The sequence below is a fragment of the Euwallacea similis genome, chromosome 7 (genome assembly GCF_039881205.1).
Source record: "Euwallacea similis isolate ESF13 chromosome 7, ESF131.1, whole genome shotgun sequence".
Classification (NCBI taxonomy): domain Eukaryota; kingdom Metazoa; phylum Arthropoda; class Insecta; order Coleoptera; family Curculionidae; genus Euwallacea; species Euwallacea similis.
Genome location: NC_089615.1, coordinates 4,928,628 through 4,942,727, shown reverse-complemented (window position 1 = coordinate 4,942,727; position 14,100 = coordinate 4,928,628). Strand labels below are relative to the sequence as shown.

General features: G+C 36.8%; 2 protein-coding genes across 5 annotated transcripts; both read right to left on the bottom strand.

Annotated features, from left to right (window-relative positions):
* Nucleotides 1-6: 6 nt before the first annotated feature.
* Nucleotides 7-3,022, bottom strand: LOC136409827 (nudC domain-containing protein 3). Its single transcript, XM_066391631.1, has 6 exons — nt 2,846-3,022; nt 2,325-2,557; nt 1,046-1,279; nt 865-988; nt 546-647; nt 7-190 (listed from the first exon to the last, which is right to left on the bottom strand). The coding sequence occupies exons 1-6, from the start codon at nt 2,953-2,955 to the stop codon at nt 73-75; spliced, it is 921 nt and encodes a 306-aa protein (XP_066247728.1). The 5' UTR covers nt 2,956-3,022; the 3' UTR covers nt 7-72.
* A 1,582-nt stretch (nt 3,023-4,604) lies between these two features.
* Nucleotides 4,605-11,212, bottom strand: LOC136409884 (uncharacterized). Of its 4 annotated transcripts, none has more exons than XM_066391717.1 (8): nt 8,534-8,838; nt 8,078-8,413; nt 7,832-7,961; nt 7,661-7,780; nt 7,471-7,605; nt 6,995-7,109; nt 6,763-6,934; nt 4,605-5,651 (listed from the first exon to the last, which is right to left on the bottom strand). In XM_066391717.1, exons 1-8 carry the CDS (start codon nt 8,777-8,779, stop codon nt 4,770-4,772), a joined length of 2,136 nt encoding a protein of 711 aa, XP_066247814.1. In that variant the 5' UTR covers nt 8,780-8,838; the 3' UTR covers nt 4,605-4,769. The 4 variants fall into 4 exon arrangements, with proteins under 4 accessions (XP_066247814.1, XP_066247815.1, XP_066247816.1 ...); XM_066391718.1 differs by lacking the exon at nt 8,534-8,838 and adding an exon at nt 10,778-11,212 and having other exon boundaries at nt 4,614-5,651; XM_066391719.1 differs by lacking the exon at nt 8,078-8,413 and having other exon boundaries at nt 4,616-5,651; nt 8,534-8,837.
* Between the last annotated feature and the right edge of the window lie 2,888 nt (nt 11,213-14,100).

Here is a 14,100-nt window from a genome sequence, read left to right as displayed (position 1 = left end):
CAAGTAATCTACTGGTCACCTTAGAAGTAGTGACACTCCTTGCAAAATGCCGAAATCCACTTGAACTCGTGTCTATTTAAACGACACCTTATTCGGGTCAAATGGCCCTGAGAATGGACATCCCTCAGCACTCCATGCTTTCTGCAAGAGTTTCTGCTTCGCCAACTCGTCCGAAGTTGGTAGACCTAATCTGTTGAGATAAAGGACTATCGAATATATGTATATAATCTTGCAATATTATATTAATATCTGTAAAATTCTGCGAATGGTAAAGAATGTCTTAAAAGGTAAAATGGTCTCAGTAAATTTTACAAGGGCACACATGGAACGATCCGGCAGAACCGCGATAAGCGAGATCTTGCAATAGACTTGAGTTTATTATGTTATATCATTAGTAATGACAAATGGTCGTTGACAAAGTATAGTCTTATACTCGCGTATTATCGCTGCACTCGTTTTTTGGTCTTCCACATACTCCCATGTAAAACATTATTTATATTCGTAATACAATAAATATTTCCGGTTGGAAAAAAATATCAATTTACCTTTCTCTTTCGTTATTCCAAGAGAGTTCTTCTATTTTAGCTTGAACAGTTTCAGGCAGCTCGTGAAATGGCCTTGTACAGTCTAGTTTTGAGATATCTAATCTATTATGACAAAAACATCTTAATTAAACCGGATACCGAATCGGAGACAAACCGACTGTTAAGGGGACACAATTACACGTTCAATCAATACTTTGCGGCGTCCAAATACTAAAGGCAAAAAAGATCAAATGTTTACGAAGGGTTATTAAAATATCTCACCTAAACCCACATGAAAGACAAATGTCATGCATTGTAAATAGAATGACCAGCCACTTACCTTGCCTCTGAAGTTAATAAACAGTCCCACCATCTTTCCTTGAGCTTATCTAAATGAATTTGAAGTTTTTGCTTATCCAAAGACCAAAAGGCATCATTACTTTTACACAATTGACACAACTCCCCTAAAATACACTTTTGACTCACTGTATAAGCCACTCAAAAAAATCGATTATACTAACCCTCAAAAAAGGAATCACCTTTCAGTTTAACTGAAACTTTTTGAGACGAAATACTGACTTTAAGATCTTTTGAGGGAACATTTTCAGGAATGATCACGATTACATCAACATCTCCAATTGATTGTGACCAACAGTAATTTTCAAGTACAGATCCATTGTAATGTTCCGATATAGAAAACATAATATTGTGGGACTTAGTGAGATTTGGTTGTACTGAGGCTTCTGTTAATGCCTCTAAAAAGACGTTTATATGATAAAGGGGTTGGTTCACATGCCCTGGATCGCAATAATCTTGGTACCCTTCTATAAACCGGATATTATTGTCTATTTCTGTCGAAAACAAATGTAATTTTTATTTATACTTCACTTATTAATTCATACACTTCTTCTACATTAAACAATATAACTCATTGAAAGTGTAATTATCGGCATGTACAAAAAAAATTAAATATTCAGCCAGCGGATAAATAAAACCTCTTCTCGCAACAAGTTACATTTACAGTACATACACATATAAGTCTTCCAGTACAAAATCCGATGTACGTCGTGATGCTGGAATTCAGCGGTGGTACCGGTTGCATGATAAATTTAGCATTTCTTATACAATATGCAGGGTGTCTCAAAAAAAAAACGGGTAAAGCTATAACTCAATTATTTATGAACGGATTTTGATGAACTGAAAACGAAATAAAATTATATTTTTTAGACTATTAAGTACCGTCAAAGTTGATTTTTTTTAACTCAACTTTTCCTGTTTCAGGTGTCAACTTCAAAATTTTAAATAGAAACTCCATATATTTTTTTAATGACAAGTTAACATTAAAACAATTTTTAACTGAAAAAATTGAAAAATTTGAACAATATGATACCTTAGCTGCCTTTCCATGATTTTTCTTACAATAAAAAAAAATAAAATAAACATGCATTGAAGTGTACCAAGACTTTAGCAAGGTGTTAGTTTGTCCACTATTAGAATATTAAATTTTTTTGTACATGCCAATAATTATATCTTTGACTGATTGTATTATTTAATGTAAGAGAAGTGTATGGGTTAGGCAATAATATATGTTTGATAGAAGGATACCAAGACTATTGTGAGCCAATGCATGTAGTGATTATATGTTATATATAAACCTCAATGCACCCCACAAATTTTCTTGATACTTAATGGCAGTACAGTTATTCTTAAGCAGTTGATCAAATATGCTGAACCAACTTTTGAAGCATGGTAACACAACTGGGCATACTAAGTCTTTTCGCGTGAAAATGTAAATGTTACCTATCGCCATATTGTCGACACTATTAATAACCTCCTCAGGAACTATTCCTTCAATTGTGATAACTTCCTCCTCCACAATAGCTTGTGGAATCTCATTTTCCTGTAGTATCTCAGCTTCATCCTGGTGTTTTGGCCTCCATTTAACATAGGCACTCTTTACAAGATGTTGTGCAAAGCCTTTGGGCAGACCTAGCGCTGAAGTGGAATCAGATGTTTCTATATAAAAGTCGGTCCTAAAAATATTTAACAAAGAGACTTAACAATACTGGAACTTGACTTGGAAATTGGGTAATAGGTAGTTGTGTGTCCCAGGACATACACATACATTTAGAGGGTATTAAGTAAGTCGCACCACTATGGTGCAACTTACTTGAAGACTAAGACTAAAATATGGTGGATTTAGTCCTTAATGTCTAGAAGAGATTAATGCCAAATTGCCTTATTGTAACTTTTGTCATTTTCAAGTTATTTTCAGTGAAAGTTTTCAAATTAATACCCTGTATATTGTACAAGTTATAAACCTTCTACGAAGGAATCCAAATATGTGGTCCAGGAAGAAGGGTAATGTTTTACAATCAGTGAGCATCTGAAGAAGCATATCGTCGTGAATCTGAGGATCGCTCTCACACATCTTGTCAGCACTATTTGTTGTGTTTTGTAAAGTTTTTTTGGAATTTTATATGCTGTTTCGTATGGTTGTTGACAAAAAGATCCAAAAACCTAACCCAACAAAAGACTCAAAAGGTTATAATTCAGACATATGACATTTATTTTCCAACGCCTTCCATTATATGTTATAGGAGAAGTCACGAATCAGCAACAGCGCTTTCTGTTTCACAACACTTCTATAATCGTAGAAATTGGTATTAAAGTGACCCATTATCTCAAAAAACAATAAATATGTCCTTTTGGTTAAAAGATGTTGACGATCGCGAATGTAGTAAAGAACTGTTTTTATTTAATCTTGACAACTACTTAAATAAACTAATTTGACAAAAAGTAACTATTCGCAAATACTCTAAAAAATAATAATAATTGGTGGTTTGCCAGACCTATCTATGACAACAACCAAATTATAATACACCTATAAATAAACTAATTATTAACAATTAAAAAGGAACAAGTAAGGAAGTAAATCAGGTACTCACAATCAGCACCTGACCTAAATTACGTGCACCACAAATATATTAGAACTTTATTTGTGCAGGTTTGTAAAGCTCATAGAAGAGATTCATTTGAGCTAAGCTCTTTTAAAGGCAATTCTGTTCTTTTAGTTGCTATAATTCAGGTCTAGGTGGCACAACCAGTCAAAAAAAATGACGTCAAAAACTATAGCATATTGATGCACTTTTTTAAAATCTAATGTGTATTTTTTCTTTATAAATTGTTTACTAATGGTAAACAATATGGCATCTTTTTTCCACTGCTAGATTTGATAAAATAAAATAAACTTGGCTAAATTAAACAAAAAATGCAAAAATACAAGGAATTTAAGTTTCTTAAATAAATAATGAGCAATAAATCTGTTATTATTAATCTTTATTGGAAACCAGGCGAGAAAACGTACTTCAAAATCATTCAAAACACCCAATAATATTGTCTTTTAAAGAGTGTTTTAATTACTCCTATGTAATAACTCTTATGTAATATATATCTCCAAGGAAATCTGGATGAGTGATAGAGATACATTTTGGCACAGCTTAAGGTGCATAGAACAATGAAAATTTTTCAAATCATTTTCACGATTCGTACTAAAATTTGATTCTTTGCAAACCAGAGGTGTAAATGTCAATTTTGCTCAGAAAAAAAATAAACATTGAGTTGCTCCGATTTCAGCGATATTTGGCACTGCAATACACGTACAATAAAGTATTGATGCGCTAAGGTTAAAACTTGAATCGGGCAACTTCGTTTTTTTAATCTGAAAAAATGTTATGACCATCACGAAAATTTTTGACCCACAAGTCGAAATTGTCCAATTCGAATTTTGATCTTTGCATATCAATGCTTTATTGAATGTATACTGCGGAACCAAATATCACTGAAATCGGGACATCTCAATTTCACTTAATTTTCTTACGTGAAACGCCACAAATTTTTTGATGACCAAATTTGCGCAAAGTTGTATTTGCAATTTATGCCTTTGAAAACAATTTTTGTAATTTATTCAGTATTTTAAGTTTTTGGATCAAGAAGTTTCCGTAAAATTCTGGATTTTTTGGGTAGAACAGACGGTCGATCAAATTTTCAATTTTATTTTTATTTCTCTAAGCATTTCCTACAGTGAATCGTAAACTCGGAAAAGTCTAAGTCATCACATATATATATATCAGAAAAACAAATAATTTTTGAAATAAATACCTAAATCAAAAAATATCCAAATATGAACCTAAATTTTACCTAATTTCCTCATTTAACGTATGTATAATTTATTTTGGGTAATTTTTAGGTTTTTCCTTGCTTCTCCTTCGCTTCCTTTGTGATGCACATATCAAAATCTGATCCAGCTAGAGCTAGAGTTATTACGCAATATTCAAAACTGTAAGTGTAACTCGTGGTAGCAGTAAGATCTGGCAAAGTTCCGTTAAACTCAGCCAGACTGAATTTTGGGAATGGAGCATTTAGACTTATGTTAGCGAAACAGGGAATATCCATAATAACTGAATCAGAACCTTCAATTTTTTTCTCACAAAACTTATCTTTGTTCCCTTCAGGGCATGGAATCGTGCTCTTCGCGCAGGTAGTATTGAATTCTGCGCATTCCTGAACATCTTCCTTAGCTGCCATGCACATAACTTCATTGAACGTTGTGCATGTAGCCATAGTTCCTGGAGGACACAATTTCTTGGCACTGTCACTGCATTTCAGCAACACCGTTACAGGCATATTAATCTGTCCATTGCTTTCCATAGGTTTTTTGTGAGTGTACACAGAGTAATTCCTTCTAAACCCTTCATCGGTCTCCAAAAACCATTCATAGTTGTCGTTCAGCACACTCCGATAATCATTGGAATTTGAATATTCTTGACAAATTTTATATTCTGGACCTGCAACCGCCATGGTGGTGACACAGTAAGTGTATTTGGTGTTGGGTGCTGTTTCATCTTTGTCCAGGAGGTTAACGTCCAATGTTACATTGGTAAGACATGGTACGTTGACTTCGGCTTGTAGTTTGTCTTTGAGAGTGGAATTTTGGCATAAAGGATCGTTTGCGTCTATGCAAGGCACTGTGGTGTTAACGCATAAAACTTTGTTTCCACCCTGTTCGCAGGGAGCTGGTTGTGTAGTGGTGGCTGCACAGAGGACTGTTCCATTTTGGGTGCAGATCTGGAAGTTAACGAAGACATTTATTAGCTTTTAATCCATAGTTATTAGAATTGCAAAATTGGAAATTGACGGTTTTACGAAAACACGTTCAATATACAGGGTGTCCGGAAATAAGGGGGATGTCTGAAGATGGTTTTCGCACTATATTCGAAACGAATTAGAGTATGCATTGAGATGAACGAATTTCAACATTTGTTGTGAATAAGCGATAAATCCTTAATAATATTAGCCTTGTTCTTGCTGGGTAATAAACAAGTATTTCTATTACAACCCTTTTTTCTGGAAAATGTAATATCCTAACGAAATGAAATAAAAAGGCCTTTTTTAGTTAAAAATATTTGCGATTCAGTAATTTGATTTCAAAAATTAAGAAATGTCAAAAGAAAAAACTTAGGGCAACATTAATGTAGGAGATGCCCTGCATGTGACGCCTCTGACTAAAATCTGCGATTATTAACATAAAAAATATTCCCATTCCAACTTATCAAAGCATACCGAATTTTATAATGTTAGCGCAAACTGTTTCGAAACTATTGCGAAAAAACATCTTCAGAGTTCCCCGTTTAAGGGATTCTAGCCCCTTTAAAAAGAATCTTTTGGGGTATGTGGGTATGAACTTTTTTCCAATTTTAATCTCGAGAACCACCTACTACATTTCGGCGTTTTTTCCAGACACCTTGTAAAATTTCGTTTGTTGTTGGATCAGTCAGCGAATAGGAATTGTTAGTTTTGATTGAGTATTATATTTCTCAGGTACACATAGTCACGTCCCTGTTTATTTTTAATTAAATCGACATAATCTCAAATTATAAAACAAACTTGAATTAATTCACTAAAGAAGAGAACCGTCAGAGCGGCCTGTTACGCGTCTCATATTAAAACAAATAATCCATTTATTATCACCTCATAACAATAAGAGTGCCACGCTGCCCGGACCGTGGGAGCTCTGCATTAGACTAGATATCATTATCGGAATCATATTTTCGAGTATACGATCATATTTCAAGTTCCTTAATAAATAATTTTTTGCTTAAATAATAAAATGCTGGGCTACTGTGACGAAATTTCAATCATAATTTCGAACAAACATATAGTCAAAATGCGTACTTACCGCTTGTGTCCCTTGTCCACACATCTTATTGACGTCACCTTCGCATAAAGTTAGTATGTTGGCCGGCAGCTTTATTTCCTCGATTTTTTTATCAGGTTCCTGATTATAATAATTGACCACATTATAGGGGCGTTTAAGGCCCAAGCCATAGCTGATGAGATTCGATGCCATGCTAATGATGAAATAGTCAATTTCGCACAATTTTAACAAACCAATGACTTGTTGTCCTTACTTGTAAACCAGCATTCCCGCCACAACATTACCGATAGTGCTGGCGCTAAAGAAGCTGCTTTTCTTTGCAGGGGCGTACCCTCCAAATCCTGATCCGCCATAGCCTCCAAAACCTCCTAAGATAGATGAAAAAATGTGTTTTGTTTAAAATTACTTTGTAACCATATTTTGCAAAGCAAACAGAAATTTATAATGTAGCAGTTGGTTAATTGATTTACCGAAAAAACTGTTAGTTGGAAGTGTCCTTCGGACTAGACAAGAACGTTCATGTATTAATTAAATCTATCTAGAAATTGCTGAGAGCATTTCTTTGCACGAAGTCTGATTAAATTCTGTTCACTCGAAGTACCTTTTTGTTTAATCAAGAAAATTACCGGAGGGAAGTGTCCTTTAAGATGGACACCGAATGTTCGTAATTTAACTATATGTTGCAAGTACTAAGGACATTATTCGCTCTAAATTTACACGTAACATTACCTCCATATCCTCCCATGCCACCGTATCCAGGGTTGAATCCTCCAAACGACTGTTGCTGGGGATGGTAGCCTCCGTAACCACCATACCCACCATACCCCCCCGGTTGGTGGTATCCATGACCGTATCCTCCATAGCCTGTTAATCGTTGTCGCTGCTTAACTTATATTCATACAAAATCAATAAAATTTACCTTGTACTCCTGAATAGGCTGGCGGAGCCCCCCAGGAAGTGTGCCCATTATATCCTGGAGGAGCAGCGTTCTGATGGTAAGAAGGAGGCGCTGAATTGGTTTGATATCCAGATTTCCATCCTAATTAGGAGAATGTAATTGCTATAGCATTTTTGGTTGTTAAGTTTCTACCTGACGCCGGAGCATTATTCCCTGCTTTATTTTGTCCCTGAACATTCCATCCAGGTGCAGGTGGCTGAGCTCCTCCTGGAACAGCCGATTGCTGAACTTTGGCGGTTTCCTTCTTTATCTGGCCTTGGTTCTGGAACAATACAAAGAAGGAAAATTGCGTACAATAGTGAACTTCAACTGAAGTAAGAAATTGGATGTAGATGAAATGTTTCCAAATGAATTTAAGTTACAAAGAACGTTGCCTACATGATTTTGATATCCCGAAGACCATCCCTTCGCAGGAGAATTTTGCTGAGAACTAGGTTTTGATCCTGCACCGCCCCAAGCAGGATTACTACCATCTTTAGCGGATAATTGCTGATTAGCTCCCTTGATTCCAGAACTATCCCATGCAGGGTTTCTCCGATTATTATTAACGTTACTTCCTTGTCCAGCAACATTCCACCCATTGGGGCTCTTTTGCGTATTTGTATGGGACGAAGACTCTTTTTTGATAAAATCGTTGCTAGATTTTTGTGCAGTATTCCACCCTATGGGTTTGGTTTGTTGAACCTGCGAGGTCGGTTTTCTAGAGTAGTCGACCTAAATAAGTGATGATGCGTATGAGGAATGAGACATATGACTGTAACAATGTAAAATTTGTGAATGTTAGTATTGTAGGATCTAAAAACGATAAATTGCTACGGGAATATTGCTACATACATTTTGACTAGCACTCGATTGGTAACTCCCTGCAGACGCAGATCTTGTATCTGTAGGCACACTGTTGGTTCCATAATTGGTACGTGACGAACCGTACGTGCTACTACTAGGATAACCCCCACTGGAACTAGTTCTACCCCCTCCACTACCACCCCGTGACTGATTTTTCGAAGATTTTTTCGATATCGACAAGTGTATTGATACCGCCACAAGCAGGAATAAAATCTCAACCGAAGTGAACTTCATTGTCTACGTAATGGCGTTATTTTTTACCCACATTCACATATATTGCAATTTTGGTGCAGCCGCGAATGGGTACCATGAATTCTTTGAACGTGTGCAGAGAACTGAACAAATTACAGGATATTCGCGAACGTAAACAAATGTTAATTTTGTTAGTAATGCTTGGATGCTTGTCATTGTTCCGGTGTCTTAACTGCGATATTAAATAATTATTGCTTTATTTCCCATTAAGTAATGCATAAATAAAATTATTTCATGACTAAGGCAGCAATTAAAATTTAAGACTGTCTGCCTAAACGCTGTTCAAACGGATTTTTTGAAACGATCCGCCATTTCGACCAGATCCAACCTTGAATTTTTTTAGAAGGGCAAATACGGGGTTGTAGGTAACTTTTGAAAGGTACCGGATAGATATGCATATATGACTAATGTTTATCTCCAATTTACATATCTATTACGTACTCTGTATACAACGCAATTTATTGGATTATATCTTGAAAACCTGTTCAGTTGAAGTGGGGTTTATCAATAAAAATGAAACAATGGTGAGATCCTTCGTATCCCAATTATTTAGCTCATGTACCACCAACGAGCTAACCCTCATGAAGGTTCTTCTCCTGAATGGTAGCGACACTAGATGAGACTTCGAACTGTCCACTGCTTTCCAAATACTGCGAGCGAGAAGGAAAGAAACTACTACGTAACTTAGGGGTTCAGCGCACACAAAAGCTTTAGGAGCTACAAGCACCGTATAGGTAAAACGGGCCTAGATTGCAAGAACATCCCTCATCAACGGGATGTTGAAAAGCAATACGAAATGGGACCGTTGCAGTAATCCATTCCTGAAATGGTCAAAGAAAAAGAACGAATGGAGCGTGCCGCTAATCAAGAAGGACAACAACGCAATAACTCAATAAAAAAAGAACCGAGCAGAATATGCCACATGATAGGGGTGCAATAAACCCTCGTCCTTTGAAAGACGACGATAAGGATTGAATTTATAGAATTATGAACAGTAGAATTTTAACGCCTCCTCGACACTGAAGATATATCCCCCAGGGACAATTCCGGGACATCAAAGGTCGGTTCCTTAAAAATCCCAAGGTTTTTTAGTGGGTTAAGGTCCACGGGGACCCCACATTACCCAGGCGCTAGAATAATAGATCGGGTGTCTTTTTGAAGATTTTCTTCGCGAAAGAAAGTAACCGGCGCTCAAAGGGAGGACCCAGACAGTCCAGGACCAAAAATGGAGACCCATTCATCCTGGTTTTAAAGAGCGATCTCAGCTGTCGAGATACAACCGGGAAACCCCGACCCGCTAGGTATGACCAGTGAACTGCGGCGACCATCGAGACATGATCGTGGAACCTTGACCCTTTAGGTGGGATCAGTGGACTCCTATGGTCAAGGCCTAAAAAAGGGATCCCAGCTGCCGAAGTACCAGCAGGGGGCAGTAACCGTCCAGTAACTAAATCTAAGCGGATTTAAAGGCCCCCAGAAGAGTATGAACCCGGTAAGATATCACGCGAAGTCTAGTCAGAGGGCTGCTGCTCTCGTTTAAAACTCCGCATCTTGAACTTTCTCTGCTTAAAAAAAATAATGGGAATTTCTTACATCTCCCAAATGAATTTTTTTAATACATTCCGTAGAACAGGTCCCACTCTATTACATTTGCACCTAATCAACGGCCCATTACGTCCCTCCAAACCGTTGATGGACAGCTAGGGCTATCTTAGCCGGACCTCCTCCGCTGAAGACCAGAGAAACACTCGAAGTTCGATTTACTTATTGCTTATTGAAAAGCATAGATCATATGGATATATGGATACGTAATGTTTTTTTATTGAAAAAGAGGGGAGGAGCATTTGCCATACATAGTAGGAGAACTTGCTTACTCTGGCTTCTTCTCTCGACCGTTGATAATATTTTGTTGTTTTGTTAAGAGGGTTACCCAACGTTTTATGATTAGAAATAATCACCGACCCCTAACTTCTTACTTACCGGAGCAGAAGGTTTAACTTGTCCAGCTTCATGGCCACGTGAACTCGCTGAGCCAGTGGACGAATCACTCTTCCTTCTTCCCCAAAAACCCGATCCACCACTATTGCTCTTCGTTCTTGTTCTTCCACCGTAACTCCGCTTAGCCGTCGAAAGGTCGCACAACAAAAGCACAAACAAAAATAGCCCGAAACGAAGCTTCATTGCAAAGCTCACGCTATGATCACTACCATATAGAGATCACTACCTTATTTGTTTCATAAAACGTCGTCGTGCACTGTGATCACAGGAAGTCAAGAACGCGAACGAACGCTCTCAACAATTATTCTTGATAAATGAGCAAATTGCCTTCAAGTGAACTATATTTGTTGGAAGAATTTTCTTGAGAATGATTGAAATCAGTGGTGTCGCAAGGTTGGAGCTAACGGTGACTAAGTTCTACACGATATTTAATTGAATGGGTTTCGATTAAATAAACGTGGGTATAGTTGATTGGAGACAAATTAAGGTTGCCTAAGAGGTTTTCTCTTTACGTACGCTTTATCGATACAATAATGGAGTAGCAGGATCGTGATGATCGAGAGGAGCTGAACCTAGATGGCACAGCAATGATGATTAAGAATTATTCTTTTTTATTCTATAAACCTTTTTTGGTTATAGTTTTAAGAAACTGGGCTTCTCTACACTGTTCCTGATAAAAAGAACTAAAATAAATTGAATAATTTTTGCAAATTTTACGAATCAGGTGTGGCTCTATCTTTATGAAAAACAGGCACATCAAACATCCAAGACATTCGACTACAGTAATTTTTGGGCAATGATAACATATTCCTGTAATCCTGAATTCGATGGAAAACTAACCTGAACTCACCACCACGTCGTCCTTAAGCCTCAGCCTGATGTCCATAGTAAACCCCAGGAACCCAGATGTTCCAGGACCGGCAACAGGATTGCCCTCCGGGTACACATCATCAAAGTCACATCTGACCCTAGAACTTTTATTTTAGAAACATTCAATGATAATTTACTAGAGTTACCCCATTGTTTAATAGTGGTCACCGCGGATTCCAGATGGACAGCGTCTGTTAATAAGTTGCGGTGTCATGGGCAAAGATTTTGTACACACCACTAATGAATATTTGTAACATGAATCAGGAACAGTAAGGGCCTGAGGATCGAGTTCATCACGGGCCTTGTGGCATTGCACAGTGTCGTTCAGACTCCATTCACAAGCACACCTCCGCGTGCGCCCATGAAGATATGAATGAAACCATTTCAGTCACAAGACTCAGCAGTTTTCGCTCTTGGAATCTCGACTAAATTTTCGAATCATAGAAGCCCTTTTGAGGCAGGCCGAAAAACGCCCATTCGCCAGTGAACAATCGATTTACCTCACCAAGAACTCCAACTTAAGTTAAGGGTTCCACTTAAAAGTTGCTTGATTAAAATGGAAATTAGAATTCTTTATCTTCTATCAGAATCTATATCTTTAATATAAAAGAGATTTTTGTCTGAAAACGGACTGTTATCGAATATATCGTTATACAAGTTCAAAACCTATGAGCACAGTTATAAGTGTGAATACGTCCTCAAAACTTGGTAGGTCTAGTTCACTTCAGTGGTTTTGTTCCTCAACATTAATACAATGAGTTTTTATTAAACTGCGTGTGGCAATCTTTCGAACTCCGAAAATGCAATAATGATAATTGATGTTCAAATTATTTTCTCCTTTGATGTCAGGAAGCCGCAAATGAGCCTCAAACTACACCACTGTGTTCAGCTAATCGGCGATGTCCGTGATTCAAGAACTACAAAGCATCAGTTTTCCAATTAAATTTAATCATGTTGAAACTTCAATCAACACCAATTTTCTAATTTAATTCTCACATACAAGTATTTCAGGGTCAGTTCTTTGGTAATGGCATAGGTACAAGTGTGTAGATTTAATCCCTTTAAAGAGCTAAATCACTATTCTTATCGTATTTCGTACCATTTTTATTTCCATTAATTCTAGTGATTTATCGTACGGTTCGATCACTGTATTGATAAAAATTGCAAATTTTAATTTTTCAAATTTACCGAAAATTTTTAAAACACTTTTTAATTTGTAAAATGCAATAATCCGTGTTATCAAAAATAATCCGATATTTGCTGATCTAGATTTTATGTCTTCCTGGACCCATGTGAAGATATTTCTTAAAATAAGTTTTACTTCGTTACAGGCGCATTTTTAACTCTGACATCAACTTGCCTGAAATGTAAGAAAAATACGTTTTTTGAAAGCCTCTTTAAGGACATGCTTCTTCAATAATTTGAGAATATCGATTTTTCTTGATAATTTCTCAAACCAGTCGCAACTTCTAAACTTTACAACACTTTTTTGTTTATGCATAAAAAGGCACAAGATTGCTCTAATTTACCGATTTTACCTATTACGGTTATCAAAATCCCAATATAGGCGGCGAACTCAATCCACGGCCACCTGCTTGTCCAGATATGAGTTATTTTTAAATACTCGTAAGTCCTATCTATTTGTTATACTCTATAAAAAAATTATTAATGTTATTTATTTCACATACTAAAATTGATTAAAAACGTCTGTTACGCGACCAGAAGAAAATGCAACGAAGACAAACCTATGCTAAAAACGATACGTAGGAGAGTAATAGATAGTTAAGAGGGTGTTTTTTTACCATACCTACTACTTTTTTGGCGGTTGTTATATGTCATTGTTCTTAGAAGGGCAAAAGGTAACAAAAGGCAAGATGAAAAACCCAAATCCGTATTTAATAAAATTTAGTTGATGGTGGCGGCTCAAAGACGAAACGTCGGATTTCCTATTTCACGACGCCATCCTGTAAGGAAGAAAAAGTGGCAACAATGTGGTGACATTTATTCAGAAATATCTCTTCAAAAAAAAATTAGGAAAAAATTAAAACGATATAGCGAAATTTAGGTTTTTTCCGGATACCTCCGGAATTTTTCTAAGTTCGAAGTGGCATTTTCTTGGGCGCTAAACTGTGCAACGTTGCCCCAATTTAAGCAACCTCATATCTCTTATAGTTTACGAGATCCCAACGATACGCCGCGAATTGGGGCCACCATGTACGCTACTATTACACATTCTAGGCTAGCTTCAAGGAGACAAAATAATTCAGGCGCATTGAAGAAATACTATAAGCAAAAACCTTTCAGCATAGACCTATCTGATTTCCTGATATAGAACTAATTGTTTTCCTTTGCACAAACCACCTCAGTCGGTCAGTTCGCACGTACACTTTTCTTTTCTCCACTGTTACGCCACTGCTGTCACCGCGATAGGGAAA